Below are 21,698 nucleotides of genomic sequence, written 5' to 3' on the forward strand. Positions count from 1 at the left end.
ATGCCTAATGTGCTTTTTCCCCCTAATACATATTTAAAAAGATAAACATGTCTTTAAAGTTCATCTTTCCTCCCACCAGTTTTTTTTAATGATTTACTTTATTTATTTGAAAGAGTTACAGAGAGAGGTACAGACCAAGAGAGGTCTTCCATCTGCTGGTTCACTCCCCAATTGGCTGCAATGGCCGGAGCTGTGCCAATCTGAAGCCAAGAGCTTCTTCCAAGTCTCCCATGTGGGTGCAGGGGCCCGAGAACTTGGGTCATCTTCTACTGCCATCCCAGACCACAGCAGGGAGCTGGATTGGAAGAGGAGCAGCTGGAACTAGAACCGGCTCCCATATGGGATGCTGGCACTTCAGGCTAGGGCTCTAACCTGCTCCACCACAGTGTTGGTCCCTCTGCCACCAATATTCATGCCACATGCCACCAATGGAACAGACACCACGTTTATAAAACTTGTGTGAATGAGAGGAAGTTCCTGTGGCATGTAGACAATAATCCTGGCCTGCAAATCAGCAGAATTTTTGGACACCTTTCTCTGCCACTCTCAGGATAGTAACGTGGACTAGTCACTTACCTGCTCTCAGCCTGCCTCCTTATCTACAAACGAGGTACACCTCCATGCACCTGCCCTGCAACCATAGATGTGAAATGCATAGAAAATCATGCACATGAAAGCCTTTTTGGAAGGCCAGAATGCTCCAAACACATGTTAAGACTTTGGACTATGTGGCCACAAAAAAAAAAAAAAATTTAGTGCTTTGTTCAGTTATGTTTATTCAGCATCTACTAACTGTGACGCTCTGTGCCCAGATACAAAGATAAGTCACACATGGGAAGGACAGGCCACAAGCGCAGGGAACAGTGATGTTGACCCTGGCTGCACACTCCAGGGCCAACATCTGCAGGCTGCACCTGGAAAATCTAAAATGACCGATGTCCAGGCCACCCCTGCAAACAGGGTGAGCTCAGTGAGCATGAGACCTGTGTGGTCAGGCAGGGCCCCTTCTAGAAGGCTGCATCACTGCTTTCATGTTCTGTGTCATTGTCTTGAAATTGATAAACTCATTTATTAGCAAGGGTCCTCACGTTTCCATTGTGCACTGGGCCCTGCAAATTATGTAGCCAGTTCTTCCCAAAGACCCCATTTTATTTGGCCTGGACAGCATCAATGCACCTGAAGTTTTTAAAGCTCACAGGTGATCTAACAAGCAGCCAGGCTTAGACACCTCTGTTCCAAAGCAGGGCTTCCCAGCCTCCACACTGCTGACATTTCAGACTGGATCACTCCACGCTGGGCATGAGGGAGAGGCTGTCTGTGCCCTGTGCACTATTCAGCAGCATTCCTGGCCTCTGTCCACCCAATGCCCGTAGCACTGCCCGTAGCACCACCCTGCAAAGTGGCAACCAAAATCTATCTGTAGACATTTCCACAGATCCTTTGCAGCAAAATCACCCCTGACTGAGAATCACTGCTTTAGAGGAAGGGGGATAAAAACCTCTTCAGGCTTAGCTGATTAATCCATGGTGTGCACAAATGGGAAACCAGCGACTTCAATTGAACTTACAAGAAAGAGTCTATTTTCAAAAGGCATCACAAAGGTTGACAGCTTTCTGTTCCTTTTCACATTTGCAAGGCTTTGGGAACAAACTTTAGGCTTTATCTTAAATTAATATTAAACAGATGTTTGCAAAATAGCTAGCAGGTTTCTCTAAGAAGAGAGACTATACCAGAGAATATGCCACAAAAGAGTGCGCGCGTGCCAGTCAAGAATTCACAGGGATCCATGGCTTCTATTTTATTCTGGATCACATTTCTTTCTACACAAGCTTGGTTCAGACCGATAGAGCTACTAAATCATGCTCTAAAGAAAATTACCTGCAGAGCCTAAAATATCCTCCAATAATAAAGCAGATGTTGGCCGGGACCTTCAAGTCAATCAAGGAGCCATTGCACAAGGTGAAAATCTGAGAGCTTTTCTGTTGGGAAGAGGGCAAAATGTACCAGACAGCAGGACCTCTGTCCAAATGCTTGCCCGCAAATTACAAGTAGGACAAATGACAAACACTGCTCGTGTTAGCTTTCAAATCTATGCAGAAATCAAATCAACAGTGCTTCCAGCTTTTTGATAAGTGACGTGCGTGGCTTTTCATCCTTCTTCCTTGGACTCAATGTTCTCTGCCCAGGGAGACACCCATGAATCCTACCCTCAGTGAAAATTGCCTGGAACTGTACACTAAAGACTTGGGACCCTGAACTTGTTTATTATGTTGTCTGTTTAGTACTTGGAGCTTGGTTTCAGAAAACAATGTATTACAGAGCAAACATAGGCTAGCACTTAGATTTTTTTAGCTAGATTACCAAAATACATGACTATGCTAAACACATACATATAAAATTGATCTTACCTGAAGGCATGTTTTTATTCTTTCCATATCAGCTCATTATTTTGGGATAAAAGCAATCTGTAACTCATATTATTTAAATAATTTGATAGACACACTAGTTCATAATCCCCAACAGACGGTAATTAAAGGAAGTAAAAGAGAACACTTCTAGAAGTCCAAGGAAAAGCAGAATTAAAACACAAGTTTATTTTGGTGAACATTTTAAGAATCCAGTTGTTTCATAATATGCTTCTCCATGAACTTTTTCAAGACTCTGCCCATGCATGGATTTTTTTTTTTTTTTTTTTGACAGGCAGAGTGGACAGTGAGAGAGAGACAGAGAGAAAGGTCTTCCTTTGCCGTTGGTTCACCCTCCAATGGCCGCCGCGGCTGGCATGCTGCAGTCGGCGCACCGTGCTTATCCGAAGCCAGGAGCCAGGTGCTTCTCCAGGTCTCCCATGGGGTGCAGAGCCCAAGGACTTGGGCCATCCTCCACTGCACTCCCAGGCCACAGCAGAGAGCTGGCCTGGAAGAGGGGCAACCGGGACAGAATCCGGCGCCCTGACTGGGACTAGAACCTGGTGTGCTGGCGCTGCAGGCGGAGGATTAGCCTACTGAGCCACGGTGCAGGCCGCATGCATGGATTTCAAAATGTTTTTGTGCAATAATAAACCTATCTTTTAATTCCATCTTCCATAAATCTGTATATGAAATCATCTGTTCATTGGGACACTAATAGCCATGTGCATAGAGCACCTATTACGTGTGCTGGGCTTTTTCTCCACTTGCAATAGTATTTTATTTCCTTTCATCTTCACTTCCGCTAAAAGTTGTAATCAATCTTATGTTAAGTCCAGTGTCTGTTGCATGTTCACTTGAGAGAGGAGTACAGGTTGCCTAGTGCCAGCAATTACTCAGGTGTCAGAGGCAAGGCTATAAAACCAGTACCATCTCTGTCAAAGCTCACATTCTGGGTACTGTGCCATGCCACCTGTCACCGTCATCTTTACGTGTTTTCTAATAAAGTGATAAATATCTAAATGCCAGCTCTAGGAATTATACTGCATCACCAGTGCTTTTATAGTCTCTTACAGATATATGAGAGAGGTCTTCCAAAGGCTCACAGAAAATGCATATGATGAAAAAAAAATGCATAGATTTCAAAACTGTTTTGATGCCAAAATAACTTACCTTGTAATTCCATTTCCCAGACTTTTTGAAGTTGCCATATATAGATACAGATTTATATGATACAATCTAGAATATCCATTCTAGAACATTTAGTGCTGAAAAATCATGGTTAGGTTTTAGAATGCATAGCAGCTGTGCCCAACAAGCTAGACCTTTGTCCACTGACTTCTAGGCTGAATCAGTTGTGAGTCTGCATTGATTGTGAACTGCGTATGGCCCGGCAGACAGTATCGCCAAGTGCATGGATGCCTTCAGCCCTCAGTGGACAAGGTCAGTGGTGCTCAGGCACGTACTCACCAGCAGACCCATCCAACCTGGCTGCCTGGGCCCAGAAGTCCAACACTTCCACCACGGAACTGAAACCTGCAATGCAGAAGTGTAGTTCTAGAACCTCACTCCACATGCATTGGAGTCGGAGAACCCACAGCCACCATGCTGTCTTTTCTGTCCCAAGGCATCCTGACTCTGTACAGAACCCGGGACTATGTCACAGGACTATGCAAACACTTTATGGTATTCAGTGCCCCCTGCCTGGGGTGGGTGTAATACATCTGAATATTAGATGTATGTCCTGATGATTCAAAACCTAATGAAAGGAAGATTTCTGAAATCAAAAGAAGACCGACGCGCTGTCTGACCACTAGATTCTGCCTCCGAGGAGAAATGCATCCGGCAGGGCTGCCTATGTCTTCCGCTTCAATCTCTTCTTCCTCTGGGAGAAAATTGCAGAGATTGCAAAAACATATGTCCTTCAGACCCAGTGTCACAGCCTGGTGGGTGCGATTGAGAGAGAGAGAGAAAGAGAGAGAGGGAGGGAGGGACAGAGAGAGCTGGAGCCCTCATTAGATGATACAGCAAGGGCCCCGTGCCCACCAGACTGACGGTGCCTGCAGGACACAGCCAGCTACCCACAGGATGCGGCACTATTTTGAAGCTTCTCTGTTACTTTGCTATTTGGAGGTACAGGTTTGAGTGTGAGGTTCCAATACCTAAGTGAGAACATAAAGCAGTTTGAGTCTAACACCATCTGGAAAGCCTTAGGAGGTGCACATTAGCTTCACACCTGCCACTGGGAAGGAAATGCAACTCTGATTTTTAGAAGGGACTGAAACCTTTCAGGTCTTGCTGGAATTACTCCCAAGGCAGCCCTGGCAGAACACACAAACATCCCAGTGGTACCCTCTTCCCTTTAGAGAGCCTGAGAGGAAGAAACTTCCAAACCGAGAAAGTACCAAATGAAGCTCCACCCACTGTCCTCTGCCACCAAGTCACCGAGGGGGCACCTTGCACACATAACTCATTTGTCTTTACAACATACCTGCAAACTCGGTGACAGAAGTTACATCAGCTCTGTATTCCAGTTGGCAGAGACAAGAGCCAGACCATTAACAGGTAAACACAGGAATTGTCACCAGGAACTGGCACAGGAGGCACAACATTTTCAACACCTTTCTCTCCTTCCCATTACCAGCCTGGGGACTTGGGACTTGCAATAGCAAGTTCATTATGGAATGGCACGTTGGAAGCATCATTGTGCTATGCGCTCACAAAAAGAATCTTATAGACCCAATGCTTGTCCTCTGGCATGTAGGATGTGTCCGTCCATCTTCCTGTCCTTATATTTTTTTTACATTGGCTTTAGTGCCGCCTGCAATGCTGAAACTTCCGGGCTTATTACACAATGAGTGAACTTAAGGAGAAAGGTATTTTATTTATAGCACCGCTGTATCACAATTTAATTTCCTTTTTACCATGGCAACATGAAGCAACATGCACAAATTCAGCTTTAGTGGAATCTCACCAATAAAACATATTTAGAATCCTGCTTTTGGGGGGATTGCTGGTAAACTGTGTCTATCCAAAAGCAATACAAATGCTCAAAATGGAAAATTCCAGTCATATTGCTTATATGGTTGGCCAAGAAAGACGAGGATGTAACGGCTGGCGGGATCCATTTGGAAGGGGCTTGGTTTCAGGTTAGCGGAATTCACTTCAAACCAGGTGTGTTCCCAGCTGTCGTCTGAAGGCTCGCCTCCTAGAGCGAGTACCCGAGGTGCTGTGACAGTCGTGTGTGATGTTTCTCTTTTCGTCAAAATCTCTCAAAGCAACCTCTTTGCCTGCTCAGTGTGAGATCTCTTTAGCGACTCAGAGATGGTTACATTTTGACTACTTCATTTTCCTCCTACTGGAAGGAAATCTGAAAGAGCCCCAGTTCAGGAAAGAAAGCTGTTGCATAAGGTGACAATAGTGTGCTGTCAGCACCTAGCAGCATCTTCCTCTGAATGTCGTGTGAATTTCGCCCACATGACAAAGACTCTAGAAGCAATACCATATATGTGTATATTGCATTCCATCCCCCCAGCCATAACATACAATTGATCCGAATATCCACCTACAGCTCAAAGGGAATGACGCTTGATTACAAACAGCCCTCAATCTCAGTTTGTCCAGATTTTCCAAGCTTCATAATTCCATGCCTTGTGTATCGTATGTTGATTACATAGAATCTTAGTACAGAAGGACACCATTGTGAGAAGACCTAAGAAAGTGCTTCTTTTGGCCGGCGCCGCAGCTCAATAGGCTAATCCTCCGCCTGCGGTGCCAGCACCCCAGGTTCTAGTCCCGGTCAGGGCACTGGATTCTGTCCCGGTTGCTCCTCTTCCAGTCTAGCTCTCTGCTGTGGCCCCGGAGTGCAGTGGAGGATGGCCCAAGTGCTTGGGCCCTGCACCCGCATGGGAGACCAGGAGAAGCACCTGGCTCCTGGCTTCAGATCAGCGTGGTGCGCTGGCCGCAGCGGCCATTGAGGGGTGAACCAATGGAAAAGGAAGACCTTTCTCTCTGTCTCTCTCTCTCTGTGCACTCTGTCAAAAAAAAAAAAAAAAAAAATGCTTCTTTTACCACTAATGACTACAAAGCGACTTGGAACTTGGGGGTAGACATCTGAACTATAGGTCAGCCGCTTCGGTGGCACGTCCTCTCTGCTTTACTTTCTACACAGCCAGCAGGCAAGCGTGCTCCACGTTTGATATGTGGGATGCTCAATGACGCTCAGCCCAGAGGGACTCACTCTGCCGTGAGTGGGCCAGCTCCCCCTAGAAACATGACTTGTTTGGGGTGGGAGGTTTGCATTCCTTCTTAAGCTACCAACTAAACCTGAGATCATTTCTTTTAAGCATAGTAAATACTTTTTTTATGATAGCTGCAAGTGAAATACTCAAAGACAAAATTATCCTCGATTTCACCATATCAGGCTCCTCTGAAGAATTTAAACAAAAATGAAGGGATCTGAATAGGACTAGTGATAAATCAAAATGTCAGGTTACTAGCCTTTAATACTTGGGTTTACAAAGCACAAAATGATTTTTCGAAGCTGGGTTTCCCAGCAAACAGAATTTGTTCCTGAACAAACAGTACCACTCTGAGGACTGGGAAGAAAAGGAACACAATGGCAACACTGATCCCTCTTACGACAGGGAGAGATGCCAAGGTCAGGGTCCAACAACTCTACTTGACATCAAGTGGAAATGGTGCGTTTCTCCACATCGCTCAAGTTTATTTCTTGAAGTAGGAAAAAATTTGGTTTTATGAATTTTGATGAAAAATTTTTACAGTATCCTTTTCTACCTCTTTAAACAAAACAATGGCCATCATCTGTAGAAATGCATGATAATACCGAGCCCTCAGAGGCTATGGAAAATGACAGGATCACAATGCCTTTCACTGTGTGCACTCACCAGGGTGGTGGTCTTTTGAATCTAATTTGCTACCTATAGGAATTCAAGCTTGAATTGACAAGTACCTTAAAAAAAAATTACTCACAGGCTGGTTAAAACAGTAAATACTGAGCCAGGGCACTCTGCTCCGTATCTTCGCAATCTATCTCCATGTATCTGTAGACGTTTGTGTACCTGTGTGAGTGTGGGGGCCCCATGCCCCCAGAAACTTGATTCTGTGTTCTAAATGGCTGGTCTTGCCAGAAGTTCGACCAGCTGCCGAATGAACTATTGCTGTAACTCGGGAATAGGAGCAAATACACTAGCCAATGACAAGGAGAGAATTAGAATTCTCTTATTCCACCCCTACACTTACATTTCAGTTCATTTATTCCTCACCATACCTCAAAGTCTCCCTGAAGTTGTTCCACCTTTTCCATGAGGGCAGCAAGAAAATTTGTAAAAATAGAACCCATGAAGAGAGAAGCGGCAGCATCACCACTGTACCACGCCATTCATAAATGCAAACTCATTCATGACGAAGCCTCTGTTTCCAATCTTACTCCACGTGCAGTGCCCTGCACAGCTACAAGTGCAATAGGCAGCCTCAGGGCTGCCTTTTGATCGTGGTGATGTATCAGCATCTGTCGCCATGTGGCAAAATCTCTATATTCATCTGCGTCCCCCTCTCTCCTCCCAGGTGGGCAGTATGCTGAAGACTCCCAAATTACCTATTTGGCTGTGCAACATCAATGGAAATTATGGTGTCCTTTTTTGCACAAACAAGCAGCTCCTATCAGACTGGAAAATGGAGCGTCTCTTTGATCTGTACTTTTACAATGGCCAGCCCTCCCAGAACAAGCCCATGCATCTTACAATAGGTGAGCATTTCAGACTCCAAGTGTTGTAGCTTTAATGTGCTCAAAGAGACGCGGCTGCTGCTGCATAGCAGCTGTGTGGATATTCATGCTAGCTCCCCAGGAAAATGCTTAGGTTCCATTTCTGAAATGAAGCCTGTGCAGGAATCCCATGGGCCAAAACCCATATGTTGTGATACAGGGATTCTGAATCTGCTCTAAATAGGAACAGGAGGGACTGGCATTTTGGCACAGCGGGTAAAGCCACTGCCTGCTGTGTCCCATATGGGCACTGGTATGAGTCCTGCCTGCTCCACTTCTAATCCAGCTCTGTGCTAATGTACCTGGGAAAGCAGCAAAAGATGGCCCAAGTCCTTGGGCTGCTGCACCCATGTGGGAGACCCAGAAAAAGGTTCTGACTCCTGGCTTTGGCCATTTCAGCCATTTGGTGAGTGAAACAATGGATAGAAGACCTCTTTCTCCCCTTCTTTCTTTCTCTAACTCTGACTTTCAAATAAATAAATCTTAAAAAAAAAGTAAATAGGAACAGGGATTTAGAAATAACACCAAGGAACAAACAATTTTTAGGTAAGAGAAAAGCAGAAAGAGTCAGTTTTCCAAAACAGCCATCTCCCGGGCCTTTTATCTTTGGGTATGAGGTGTTTACTATCTGAGAAAAGAGCTGGGAGAACAAAGGATCCATAGTGGCCACGTCTACCCCCATAACCAAACACCAGGTGTCATCCAGTCTGATGGTGCATTTCTGGTCAAACTAGTTCAGGAAGCACTCTTGAGGACCTACTATGTGCAAGATATAGGCTGGATGCTAGGAAAACCATATGAAGAAGGCACAATTCCAAAAAGCTTTAGATTCCAAACCAGTGGGAGAAGCAAACAGGTCATTTCATTTCAATTACAACACTGCTTTTTGTAACTCATGAGGGAGGACGATGAACCTTGAGATGCCTGTAGCCATCGGCCCCTTGGAGCAGGTATGATAAGAGGACAGACTGGGCATTGTATCCAGCAGCCATGGAGCCTCGGCTCCACTTGGGCAGCCTTGCTGATGTCTTGGCCCTTCCGTTCAGTGCCACAGGCCTGGCATTCAGAAGCCTTTTGTCATCATCACTACATTTGCAAGAGGATCTTGGTGAATCTCACCTGTGTAGCTCACAATTCTTTAATTATGAGAAATATATATTAACCCATTTAATTGAGTGCTACATGCATAATCTGTTCCTTAAAATAGATGGGCATTTCTACTTCAACTTTCTCCTTTGAGGAGAGCATTTTTTTTTTTTTTCATTTGCTCACAAGCATCACACACATTCTTCCTGGGGCACGGTGTTGAAAGTCTGACATATATTAACCCATGAAATTCCTAAGTAGTCATATAAGATTGGTGCTGGAAGAGGCACTACACAGCTTAGCAACATTCATATCCCAGAATACTCAACAGCGCAGGTTACACTGATTGATTTTTATGGGACTCTTCAACATGCAATCTGCTGGAGTCCGCTCTGCTTAACCAGCTCTTAGAGCACAGTTTACTGAGGCCATCTCCCATCTATCCACCCTTCTCTCCTTTAACAAAAATTTATTTTGTGAGAGGCAAAGACAGAGCGAGCTCCCATCGACTAGTTGACTCCCCTAATGCCCATTAACAACCGGGGCCAAAGCCGGAACTGAACCCCCTGTGGGTGGCAGAGACACAAGGACTTGAGCCATCCCCTGCTGCTCCCCAGCGTGCACAACACAGGAAGCTGGAACCAGGGTGGAGCTGGACTCCAGCCCGAGTGCTCCTCAATGGGATGAGGGCGTCTCGAGAGGTGTCTTAAGCCCGAAGTGAAGCACCTGCCTCCTCTCTGGCCTCTTCACTCGTGTTACTCTGCAACACCATGCTAGGCTTGGTCTCAGAGCCTGTGTTCCTTCCCCAGACACTCACTCCCATCCCTGGGAAAGCGACCAATGTGAAGATCAACACAGAACAGGAAGACGGTTTTCTCCAGTGGAGATGGTGATCAGAACCAAATGGAGAGAGGCCACCGTCCACTGGAATGGGGCTGCTCCTTTTATCTAAAGAGAAAACGAAGCTGAGCAACGAAATGGGAGGTGGCAGTCCTGCAGGTACGCGAAAGCCTGGTGGGAGAATGGGGACCACTTCGTTTCCACGGTCCTCACGCATGAGCCCACCAGAAAACACTCTCCGTGGTTTTTCCACTTTCATTTCCCATCAAGCCCTCTGCAGGTGCTACCAGTGCTGTAGGAGAAATATTGGCCCGAATGCCCCAGACAGCATGGCCTCCTCTGTGGTCACCTGGACTGATGGCTTTGTGTAAATTCAGAAAGAAAAACAGATTCTCCTCCCTGTTATTTGCAAATTGTTCTTCTCTTGCTGTGATCCTCCACCAGGATTCCGGCAGCAGGCAGCAGGCAGCTGGCTCTGACTTGGCGATGACGTCGTGGGTCCTGCACCCTCAGATTTTAGTTAGGACAAGACTTACTGCTGCGGAAAGCATGCCTGCGCAAGAGCACCTCTCTCTTGCCCACGTGAGCAAGCTCACATCATTCAGATAGCAATCGGGCTTCCTCGGGCCCGAAGCAGGGGCTATTCCTGGCAGGCTGGCAGCCAGGACAGCGGATGTGTGGGATTGAGAGACAAGGCAAGTGGGCAGGGGACAGTCTTTCTAGCAGTGCTGTGTTTGTTTCTTCTCTTCATTAGCCAGCTATAAATACACAAGCAGACCAAAAAAGAAGTCCGAGTCCCACACAAAATAAAATTACATCTAAAAATGAAATCTCTTAGGTCACTGTTCAAAGGGGAAAACAATCGTTTTTAGAATATGATCTTTCCTGGGCCTGTGAAATGTCTGCATTTTTTTTTTTTTTTTTTTGGAAGAGACGCACAGAGCAGACACATATTCTTTCTAAAATAAGCCCATGGGATCCATCAAGGCATTTTTCCCACCCATCCCACTGGGCTGCCGGCTCACAGCCTGAGGTCTCTCTATATTTGCAAACCAAGGCCAGCTTCCAAAGAACAACTTTTCTTCACTCGTTGTCCAAATTAATTTATTAAATGCATTTTCATTTGGCCCAAAGAGCAACATTTGAACTTCAGGAGCATGTAGAAAATGAAACTTCAAGGTGAATAATCAATTATGTCAAAAGAAAAAGCCAATTTGGCTTGGATTGCTGAATATGGTGTCTTTATCACTGGTGTTTTCATCTGGGATTTTAAATGCATCAGACAAACGAGTGGATCCCTATAGACCCTGGCCTTATTCTTAGTCATACGTGCTCTGTCTGAGGTGCCAGGCTGTTTTTGTTAGGTGAACCCTGAGTGGCTTCTTACTAAATGATTCTTTTAATGTTGACCACCGGAGAGCCTAGAGCCAAATTAGAAACCACACTAAATGCATCGATGAGCAAGCGCTCAGTGGCAACTCAGAGCTCCGGGAAAGTCTCAAGCGACAGGACTTTCCTTCCTGCTGGGAGGGCTTGCGAGGGGCCCAGGAGCAGTCTCAGCTCCTCTTGGAGGGCTGCGCACAGCACCCCTTGTTACTGGACCCAAAGCAGGGCTCTGGAGAGTGGAGGAGCTGGGTGACTATTAGGTAAACCTCCAGCAGCAAGTGCCTGGCACTGCATGGGTCTTTGCAAAAGGCATTAAAACATTCTTTTTGCTTATTTATTTGAGAGGCAGAGTAACAGAGAAAAAGGAAGAGACAGAGATCATCCACCTGCTGGTTTAATTCCCACATGGCCACAATGGCCAGGGCTGGGTCAAGCAGAAGCCAGGAGACTAGAACGCGGGTAGCAGGGACCCAGGCACGTGGGCCATCTTCTGCTGCTTTCCCAGGCTCATTCGCAGGAGGCTGTTCTGGAAGCAGAGGAGCCAGGACTCAAACCAGTGCCTGCATCGCAGGCAGCAGGTTTATCTGCTGTACTACAAATGTCAGCCCCAAAACGTATTTTTTAATTGGTCTTATTCCAATATTCATTTTCTGTCCTGAACTTTTTCTCCTTTGGAAGGTTAATCTTTTTAATAACTTATATTAGTTTGCGATACGTGTTTGTTATTGTCATCGGTGTTGTTTCTGGAACAAGTCTAGAAATAAATAAAATAACAAAGAAAAGATTCAGTACCTATGATTTACATGCAAATTTATAATTTTGATGTAGAAATGTATTCATCACTTTGTGTGTCAGTGTCAATGAAAACAGGTCTTTATTTTATCTTACAGCACCTAGTAATCCTTGAGTCTTTTTCTTAAGATTGAGTCATGAGATTTAAAACTAGCTAGAAATTTCCTGGGGCTCTCAGTTCACCTTTGACCTTCCTGTGTTTTATGAAAAAGCGACTGTAATAGTCCTTTCAGCTTCTCAGACATAAAGACCCGGCCATCTGCTGGAAGATCGGGACGTTCATTTTTAAGAAGAGCTTCCCACATTTTACCAAGACAGGGCCTCTGAGAGGCTGGTGAAGAATGTCCTCCTGTACTATCAGCTTGGATCGGTGTGTCCCCCCCCAACTGGTGTTCATTCTCAGGGAAGCCGCAGGGATTATGAGCTCAAGTATGGGCTCACTCCATTCAGGCCACCGGACCAGGAAGGGCGGGGCCAGGGGCAGGCGGACCTGGAGCTGCAGAAATAACTGAAGGGCAACGGGCTGGCATTGACTTGGCACCACGCAGAGCCTGTGCCACCCTCAGTCACACCTGGCCGTGAACTCACGCGTAAGCAAGTACACTAACTAAAGATACATACATACTGGTGGCCATTGTGACTGCCTGGCGAGAGCCTCAGAAACGGCGTCACTCACTCACCCACTCGATGTTTGTTAACATCCCCCATGTGCTCAGGGACGGTGCTGGGCAGTGGGCAAACTCGTCAGCAAAAGCACACCTCCCTCCCATCCCCCACGGGACCCAGTGCCTTCTGGGGAGACAGCATTCATCAAACATCTGCTTCAATCAATACAAGCTTGCAGGCTGAGATAGGTGTTTGGAGAGAAGGACTGGGAGGTGAGGCAAAGGGGTCTCCAGGGAAGGAGTTCAGACGAGGAGGACAGGGACACAGAGCAGGTGCCAAGCGCTGTGCTGAATGTGCGGGCAGAGCAGAGAGAGCAAGGCAGGAGTCATGGAGACAGGCTGGAGAGGAAGGGGATGGGCAGGGGACAGTGTGAATTTGAAAATCAAAATGCCTCAGAGTGGAAAACAGATTGGAGAGAGCCACAGTGCTTGCAGAGACTAGGGAGGTGTCTATGCCAGGGAGGTCAGTAAGTGATGCTCAGAACACAGTGGCAATTAAAGCAGATAGTAGAAGTGGCTCGCTGGAGGGCAACATTCAGCAGGCAAAACAGAGAAAGCGGAGACTGAGCACACAGGAAGGGAGAAGGAGGACTTCTAGGGTGATGGCCATGTGGCCTCGTGGTTAAGAGCTAGTTGAGACAGCCATGTCCCATGTCAGAGTGCCTGGGTTCAATACCCACCTCTACCTCCTGACCCAGCTTCCTGCCCTGGCAAGGCCGATTCTTGGAGGCAGCAGGGGTGGTTCAAGTAGCTGGGTTTCTGCCCCCCACATCAGAGACCTGAACAGAGTCCCTAGCTCCTGGCTCCAGCCCCCAGACATTGCCGGTATGTGGTGTGTGAAGCAGTGGATGGAATTTATCTCTCTCTCTTTCTACCTCTTGAATCAGTAACTAAAAACTTTGTATGAAGAATGGCTTCTGGCCTGGTAACCAGATGAAAGGCTGTGCCTTTGTGGAATCTGGAAACACCAGAAGGACACCAGGTTTAGAGAGGAAGAAATCACAGGTTTGGCTTTGGACTTGAAGCATTCAAGTGGAGCAGTAGAGGAGGGGGTGAGGAATTAGGAGAGAGGTTTGGGCCAGATCAACAAATACATCTGGGAGTCACTGACGACAGTCTGCGAGAAAACTGCTGAGGGTACTAAGGTGTGAGTAGGAGCTCCCACGTCAGGGTCCAGAGGAGTCCATTGAGCTTGGAAGGAAGGCAGAGAGGGAGTGACTGGGAATCCAGGCGAGTCTGAAGACCATGTGCCCAGTGTGAGAGCAGGCCGTTCCCCAGCAGTCATCCTGGGGGTGAGAGAAGGTGGCGCCCCAGGAGAGGGAGGCAAAGCTTCCCCGGCCTCACCTCGCCTGCCTGGGCTAGACCAGTGCCTGGGAAACTCGGGCAAGTGGCAGAGAACTGCAAGTTGTCAGAGTCTGCAGGAATTCCCACAGCACAGACGTGGCTGCAAGGGAAATTTTAGGTTTTCCTGCCTTCTGACTCCAGGATGCTGAAATTAAGTTGTTAAGCCTGATATTCTCTGCACTTTGGGGAATTAAGAAAGGAATCCGTCTCACATGGAAAGAGACCTTCCAACACCTGCAGAAGCCAGACTTGCAGTTGGCAGGGGTCTCCTGTGAGAAGCAGAGCAATAGAACAGGATAGCGTGACTAGCTAAAGGACACAGTGAGGGACAATCAGGTGACATCAGCACACACAAAAGAGCAAGAGAAAATGCAAGTCAGACTCCAGATGAGGGCAGAAAAGTCCCATTCCAGAGGATGCAATCCTAGGTAAACGCAGAACTTAAGTAAAGAAATAAGAGAAATTCATCTCAATCAGGCTTGATAGCTATTCAAAAATGCCAACCCTGGGCACCGGCATCATCACACTTGGCACATCTGCATCCCACGTCAGTGGAACGCCTGGGATTGAATGACCTCTGCTTTCAATCCGGCTCCCTGCCGATGCACCCAGGAAGGCTGCAGATGATGGCCTCAGTACGTGGGTCCCTGCCACGCATGTGGGAGACCCGCATGGGGTCTGTGACTCCGGGCTTCAGCCTGGCCCAGCCCCAGTCTCAGCTCCAGCTGTTGCAGCTGTTTGGGGAAGAGAACCAGCAAATGAAACATCTGTCTCTTCTTCTCTCTCCGTAATTCTGCCTTTCAAATAATTTGGTAAAACTTTAAAAAGTTCACCCTGATCTCCTGAAAATAAATGTACAGAAGAAGCATATTTATGTAAAAACAAAAAAATATTATTAGTGACCATCAGGGATTATCTACATAAAAGATATTTTAGCCCAGGATTAAGTCTCTTCATGTTAAAATAAACATCTTTACGGTAAAATCAACCTCTTTTCACTACTGTCCACAAGGTGGTGCCATGAGAGTGATTTTTTTTTTTCAATTCATTACCAAATATAATTATCACAGTAAATGTGGGCGATTCACTCTCACTCACACACAAAACCTACCCTATTTATAAAATTGATGCAGAAGATATTAATCCTTGTGATACTTGGGACTGTGTTACTAAGCATGGGAGCAGGAAGCCACCCCCATCTCACCACTGTGCACCATCCAAGCCAGGCTTATCCGTCCCCACGCACCTGCTGTTCCCACTGCCGCAAAGGATGCTGACCCCATCGCCTTCCTCAGATCATGACTTTTTTAAAACTTTTATTTAATAAATATAAATTTCTGAAGTACAGCTTTTGGATTATAGCGCCTTTTCCCCCCATAACCTTCCTCCCACCCACAACCATCCCATCTCCCACTCCCTCTCCCATCCCATTCTTCATCAAGATTCATTTTCAATTATCTTTATATACAGAAGATCAATTTAGTATACACTAAGTAAAGATTTCAACAGTTTGTACCCACACATATACACAAAGTATAAAATACTGCTTGAGTAGTAGTTTTACTGTTAATTCTCGTAGTACAACACATTAAGGATGGAGGTCCTACATGGGGAGCAAGTGCACAGTGACTCCTCTTGTTGATTTAACAATTAACACTCTTATTTATGACGTCAGTAATCACCTGAGGCTCTTGTCATCAGCTGCCAAGGCTATGGAAGCCTCTTGAGTTCACAAACTCTGACTTTATTTAGACAAGGCCATAATCAAAGTGGAAGTTATCTCCTCCCTTCAGAGAAAGGTACCTCCTTCTTTGATGGCCCGTCTTTCCACTGGGATCTCACTCACAGAGATCTTTCATTTAGTTAGTCATATTTTTTTTGCCACAGTGTCTTGGCTTTGCGTGCCTGAGAAACTCTCGTGGGTTTTTTAGCCGGATCCGAATGCCTTAAGGGCTGATCCTCAGACTGTGACTTAAAACCATCTCTTCAGTGAAGCCATTTCTGACACCATCCTCCAACTAAATGAGGCCTCGAGGTCCCCACCTTGCTCACATGATTTAGAATTCTTTAATCCATTGTGTGCTTCTCTGTTATATACCCAACTACCGACATACCATCAGTTCTCAAACTTTAAGATTTATTTTATTTATTTAAAAGGCACAGTTAGATAGAGAAACAGAGTAGGGGCCGATGCTGTGGTGCAGCAGGTTAAAGCCTTGGCCTGAAGCGCCAGCATCCCATATAGGCACCAGTTCAAGTCCCAGCTGTTCCTCTTCCGATCCAGCTCTCTGCTTATGGCCTGGGAAAGCAGTACAAAATGGCCCAAGTCTTTGGGCCTCTGCACGCACGTGGGAGACCCAGAAGAAGCTCCTGGCTCCTGGCTTCAGATCAGCACAGTTCCGCGTTGCAGCCACCTGGGGAGTGAACCAGTAGATGGAAGACCAACCTCTCTGTCTCTGCCTCTCTCTGTCTTTCAAATAAATAAATCTTGATAGATGGAAGAAAGGAAGAAAGGAAGAAAGGAAGAAAGGAAGAAAGGAAGGAAGGAAGGAAGGAAGGAAGGAAGGAAGGAAGGAAGGAAGAAAAAGAAAGAAAGAAAGAAAGAAAGAAAGAAAGAAAGAAAGAAAGAAAGAAAGAAAGAAAGAAAGAAAGAAAGAAAGAGTAATCTTCCATCTGCTGGTTCACCCCCTAAATGGCTGCAATGGCCAGGGCTAGGCTAGGCTGAAGCCAAGAGCTTCTTCTAGGCCTCCCACATGGGTGCAGGGGTCCAAACACTTGGTCTGTCATCTGCTGCTTTCCCAGGCCATAAGCAGGGAGACGGATTAGAAGTGGAGCTGCGGGGACTCGAACAAGCCTATATGAGATGCTGGCATCACAGGAGGTGGCTTTACCTGCTACGCCACAACACTGGCCCTGTTCTCAAACTTTTTCATCTCAAGAACTTTTTATGGGGGCCAATGCTTTGGCATAGTAGGCTAAGCCTCCACTTGTGGTGCCAGCATCCTATATGGGTACTGGTTTGTGTTCTGGCTGCTCCACTTCTGACCCAGCTCACTGCTATGGTCTGGGAAAGCAGTGGAAAATGGCCCAAGTGTTTGGACCCCTGAACGCACATGGGAGACCCAGAAGAAGCTCCTGGTTCCTGGCTTCAGATTGGCTCAGTTCTGGCCACTACAGCTATTTAGGAAGTGAACAGATGGAAAACCTCTATCTCACTGTCTCTGTCTGTAACTCTAACTCCCAAATAAATTAATAATTTTTTTTAAAAAAGGAACTTTTCATATTATTCAAAAGTTTCAAAGGTTCCCAAGAAATTTTGCTTATATAATGAGTAGTATCTATTAATATTTATTCTACTAGAAATTAAAATTGGGGGTCAGCACTGTGATGCAATGGGTTAACACCCTGGCCTGAAGCACCAGCATCCCATATGGGCATCAGTTTGAGTCCTGGCTGCTCCACTTCTTATCCAGCTCCCTGCTAATGTGCCTGGAAAAGTAACAGAGGACGTCTCAAGTCCTTGGACTCCTGCACCAGGAGACCTGGAAGAAGCTCCTGGCTTCAGATCAGCACAGCTCTGGCTATTGTGGCCAATTGGGGAGTTAATCAGCAGATGGAAGACCTCTCTCTCTCTGTCTCTCCTCTCTCTGTGTAACTCTGACTTTCAAATAAATAAATAAATCTTTAAAAAAAGATTAAAATTGAAGTTATTTAAATATGTATTAATTATTTAAAGTAACAAAACAAATTGGATAGTAACATAAGGTATCATTTTATGAAAAACAACTATATTTTCCAAGGAATGTAAAGAGTGGCATTATTTTACATTTCTGTAAAACTATTTAATAGCCAGTTTAATATGAAACAGCAGTATGCTCACATCTGACTCTGCATTTCATCTGTTGTGATGTTTTTTAGGCTGAAATATATCAAGAAACAATAGACCTCAGAGATATTTGGTTGGAAAGTGAGGAGGAATTTACTAAATTGTGGCGTTCTTGATGCTGTTACCAAAACTCAACAAGTGGTCATTATTCCCTAAGAGTTACTTGCTGGGGCCGGCGCTGTGCTGTAGTGGGTAAATCTGTAGCCTGCAGTGCCGGCATCCCATATGGGTGCTGGTTTGAGTCCTGGCTGCTCCACTTCTGATCCAGCTCTCTGCTATGGCCTGGGAAAGCAGTAGAAGATGGCCCCTGCACCCACATGGAAGACCTGGAGGAAGCTCCAGATTGGCCCAGCTCTAGCCATTGCAGCCATCTGGGGAGTCAACCGGCAGATGGAAGATCTTTATCTCTGCCTCTGCCTTTCTGTAACTCTGCCTTTCAACTAAATAAATGAATCTTTTTAAAAATATGTTAGTTGCAATGTGGAAAATGAAACCCTATCAACGTCACACTAAAATGCCCTGGTGTATCTTGAACTTTATTTTTTTTTTTAAGTTTTAAACTTTTTTTTTTTTGACAGATAGAACAAGTGAGAGAGAGAGACAGAGAAAAAAGTCTTCCTTTTTCCGTTAGTTCACCCCCAAAATGGCTGCTACAGCCAGAGCTATGCCGATCCAAAGCCAGGAGCCAGGTGTCTTCTCCTGGTCTCCCACGCGGTTGCAGGCACCCAAGCACCTGGCCCATCCTCCACTGCCCTCCCAGGCCATAGCAGAGAGCTGGCCTGGAAGAGGAGCAACCGGGACTAGAACCCGGTGCCCATATGGGATGCTGGCGCCGCAGGCAGAGGATTAGCCAAGTGAGCCATGGCGCCGGCCCAATCTTGAACTTTAAATGGGTCTTTCCCATGAATTTGTCATTTGTAAAATACTGGTTCACTGAGTTATGAAAGTCACTAAATATGGTCAATGTTTTACAATATATCAAATCAAAATTAGTTACCCTCACTACCAGCCTCATCAGAAAAGTACTTAACATATTAAATGCCATTAAAGTATATTACAGGGCAGGTAAATTAGACAAACATCATTCTAGGAAAAATCACATTCTGGTATTTCTCCCTATTGTTCGCACTCCTCAATTATTTCACGCAGTGTTTTGCAAATTTTGTAGGAGGAAATCTGGTTTTCACTTGACAGCTTACATGGAATCCCAACATGCAAAACACGAACGCAAAGCTGCCGTTGGAGCTCATGGTTCTTCCCACACTTTCTCCTCTCCATCTTATGCTGTTATCTCCGGCACCCTCCTTGATCTTAAAGTCCTGCAAGAAACCATCTGAAAACCACTAATATGGGGTCGGCATTGTGGCAGGTAGAGCAGCTGCCTGTGAAGCCAGCATCTCATACGGTGCTGGCTCAAGTCCCAGCTGCTCCATGTCTCATCCAGCTCTCTGCTATGGCCTGGGAAAGCAGTAGAACATGGCCCAGGTCCTTGGGTCCCTGCACCCATGTGGGAGACCCTGAAGAAGCTCCTGACTCATGGCTTTGGACCAGCCCAGCTCTGGTCATTGCAGCCATTTGTGGGGTAAACCAGCAGATGGAAGATCTGTCTCTCTCTCTCCTTGTGTGTGTGTGTGTGTGTGTGTGTGTGTCTGTCTGTCTGTCTGTCTCTCCCTCTCACAGTAAACTCTGCCTTTCAAATCTTAAAAAAAAAAGAAGAAGAAGAAAACCACCAATACAAGTCAATCCCTGCCTGTAGAATCAGTTACATTTATTTTAGTAACAGAAACCCAACCCCAAAATGGCCTAAACAAGTAGGAAACTTGGCAGTCCTAGCTTTCAGTGCAGATGGACAAAGGAATTCCAACACTGCCCTTGAGACTTGGTCTCTCTGCTCTGCAAATCTGTCTCTAGGGCAAGCACCCCCTCCTACTAACAAGGTGGGCACCAACCCCCCCAAGCTCTCTTTCTCACTTCTTAGCATTCTCTCCAGAAAATGCAATTCTCCCCAGCTACATTGCAGAAGCTCCCACTGAGCCAGTGCCCATGGTGGCACTACTTCGGAGGCCAGGGAGATGAAATGCTCTATTTGTCCAGGGTCCTGTCGCCACAGCACCCTGAACTGGAAGAAGATTTAGCTCTGTCCAAATCCTATCGACTGACAGAGCAGAACAGACAATCCTCAAGGACAATCGGTACACGAAGGGTGACACAGGCCAGCAAGCACCCCCTTCGCCTGCGTGACCCCTGTGCCCACCCTCCCACCCCAGCAGGTGTTTCACCGTGGGCCTCACCTTCACTTCCTGCGCCCAGGACTTGGGGGTCGCCCACAGCTGATGACGATGACGATGCTGCAGGAAGGAGCTGAGGCTAAGGAAAGGCCCAGAGCAGGCAGCAGGCGAGTGAGAGCCTCGCTGCAGGAGCCAAGACCCACATCCCAGACCAGGAACGGGCTGGCAGAATCACATGGGTGCACACAGACAGAGGGCTAGAAGCGAGCCCGGTGGGAGCCGTGGGGATGTCCGAAGCCACGCACAGAAGTCTAGGCTTGGGCCAACTGGCTTGCACACCTCCCTGCTTTAAGGCTGCTTGCCCTTCCTGTGGAAAATAAGGCCACTGCCTGGGGATGTCACTTAAGACTTCATCATTTTCTGAGACATGTTACAGAGCAGGAAAAGGGAATGCTCACCAGTCGCTAGGTGACCAGATCAGCCCAGTTCCTTAGCCCATCAAAATCTTACCCCCGGGGGGTGGATATTTAGCTTGGATACTGCTGGGTTCAGTGCCTGGCTCTGGCTGCGGACTCCAGCTTCCTGCCAGCACAGACCCCAGGAGACAGCAGTCAGAGCTCATGTACTTGGATCCTTGCCACCCACATGGGAACCTTGGATTGAGTTACTGGCTCCTCGCTGCAACCTGGCCCATCCTCAGCTATTGCAGGCGTTTAGGGACCGAACCAGCTGATGGAGCTCTGTCTGTTTTCATTCTCTTTCTATTTTTTAACTTTTATTTAATAAATATAAATTTCCAAAGTACAGCTTATGGATTATAGTGGCTTTTTTCCCCCTATAACTTCCCTCCCACCCACAACCCTCCCATTTCCTGCTCCCTGTCCCACTCCATTCACATCAAGATTCATCTTCAATTATCTTTATATACAGAAGATCAATTTAGTATATATTAAGTAAAGATTTCAACAGTTTGCACTCACACAGAAACACAAAGTGTAAAGTACTGTTTGAATACTAGTTATAGCATTAATTCACATTGTACAACACATTAAGGACAGAGATCCTACATGGGGAGTAAGTGCACAGTGACTCCTGTTGTTGACTTAACAACTGACACTCTTGTTTATGGCATCAGTAATTACCCTAGGCTCTTGTTATGAGTTGCCAAGGCTATGGAAGCCTTTTGAGTTTGGCAACTCTGATCTTATTTAGACAATAATCATTCTCTTTCAAAAATATTTTCTGGGCTGGCGCTGTGGTGCAGAGGGTAAAGCCACTGCC

At 46.3% G+C, this 21,698-nt stretch overlaps 1 protein-coding gene across 2 annotated transcripts in view; it reads left to right on the forward strand.

Moving 5' to 3' along the window:
• The window catches only part of MINDY4B (MINDY family member 4B), a 50,047-nt gene that overhangs the window by 24,345 nt on the left and 4,004 nt on the right, over positions 1–21,698 (forward strand). Inside the window, exons 11-12 of one of the 2 annotated variants that reach the window (XM_051818719.2) lie at positions 7,992–8,172; positions 10,086–10,275. In XM_051818719.2, coding sequence (XP_051674679.2) covers positions 7,992–8,172; positions 10,086–10,228 — 324 coding nt within the window. In that variant the 3' untranslated portion in view covers positions 10,229–10,275. Of the gene's footprint in view, positions 1–7,991; positions 8,173–10,085; positions 10,505–21,698 lie in introns of those variants that run through there. The other variant, XM_051818718.2, reaches the window with a different exon arrangement.

Source organism: Oryctolagus cuniculus, chromosome 4 (genome assembly GCF_964237555.1).
Source record: "Oryctolagus cuniculus chromosome 4, mOryCun1.1, whole genome shotgun sequence".
Classification (NCBI taxonomy): domain Eukaryota; kingdom Metazoa; phylum Chordata; class Mammalia; order Lagomorpha; family Leporidae; genus Oryctolagus; species Oryctolagus cuniculus.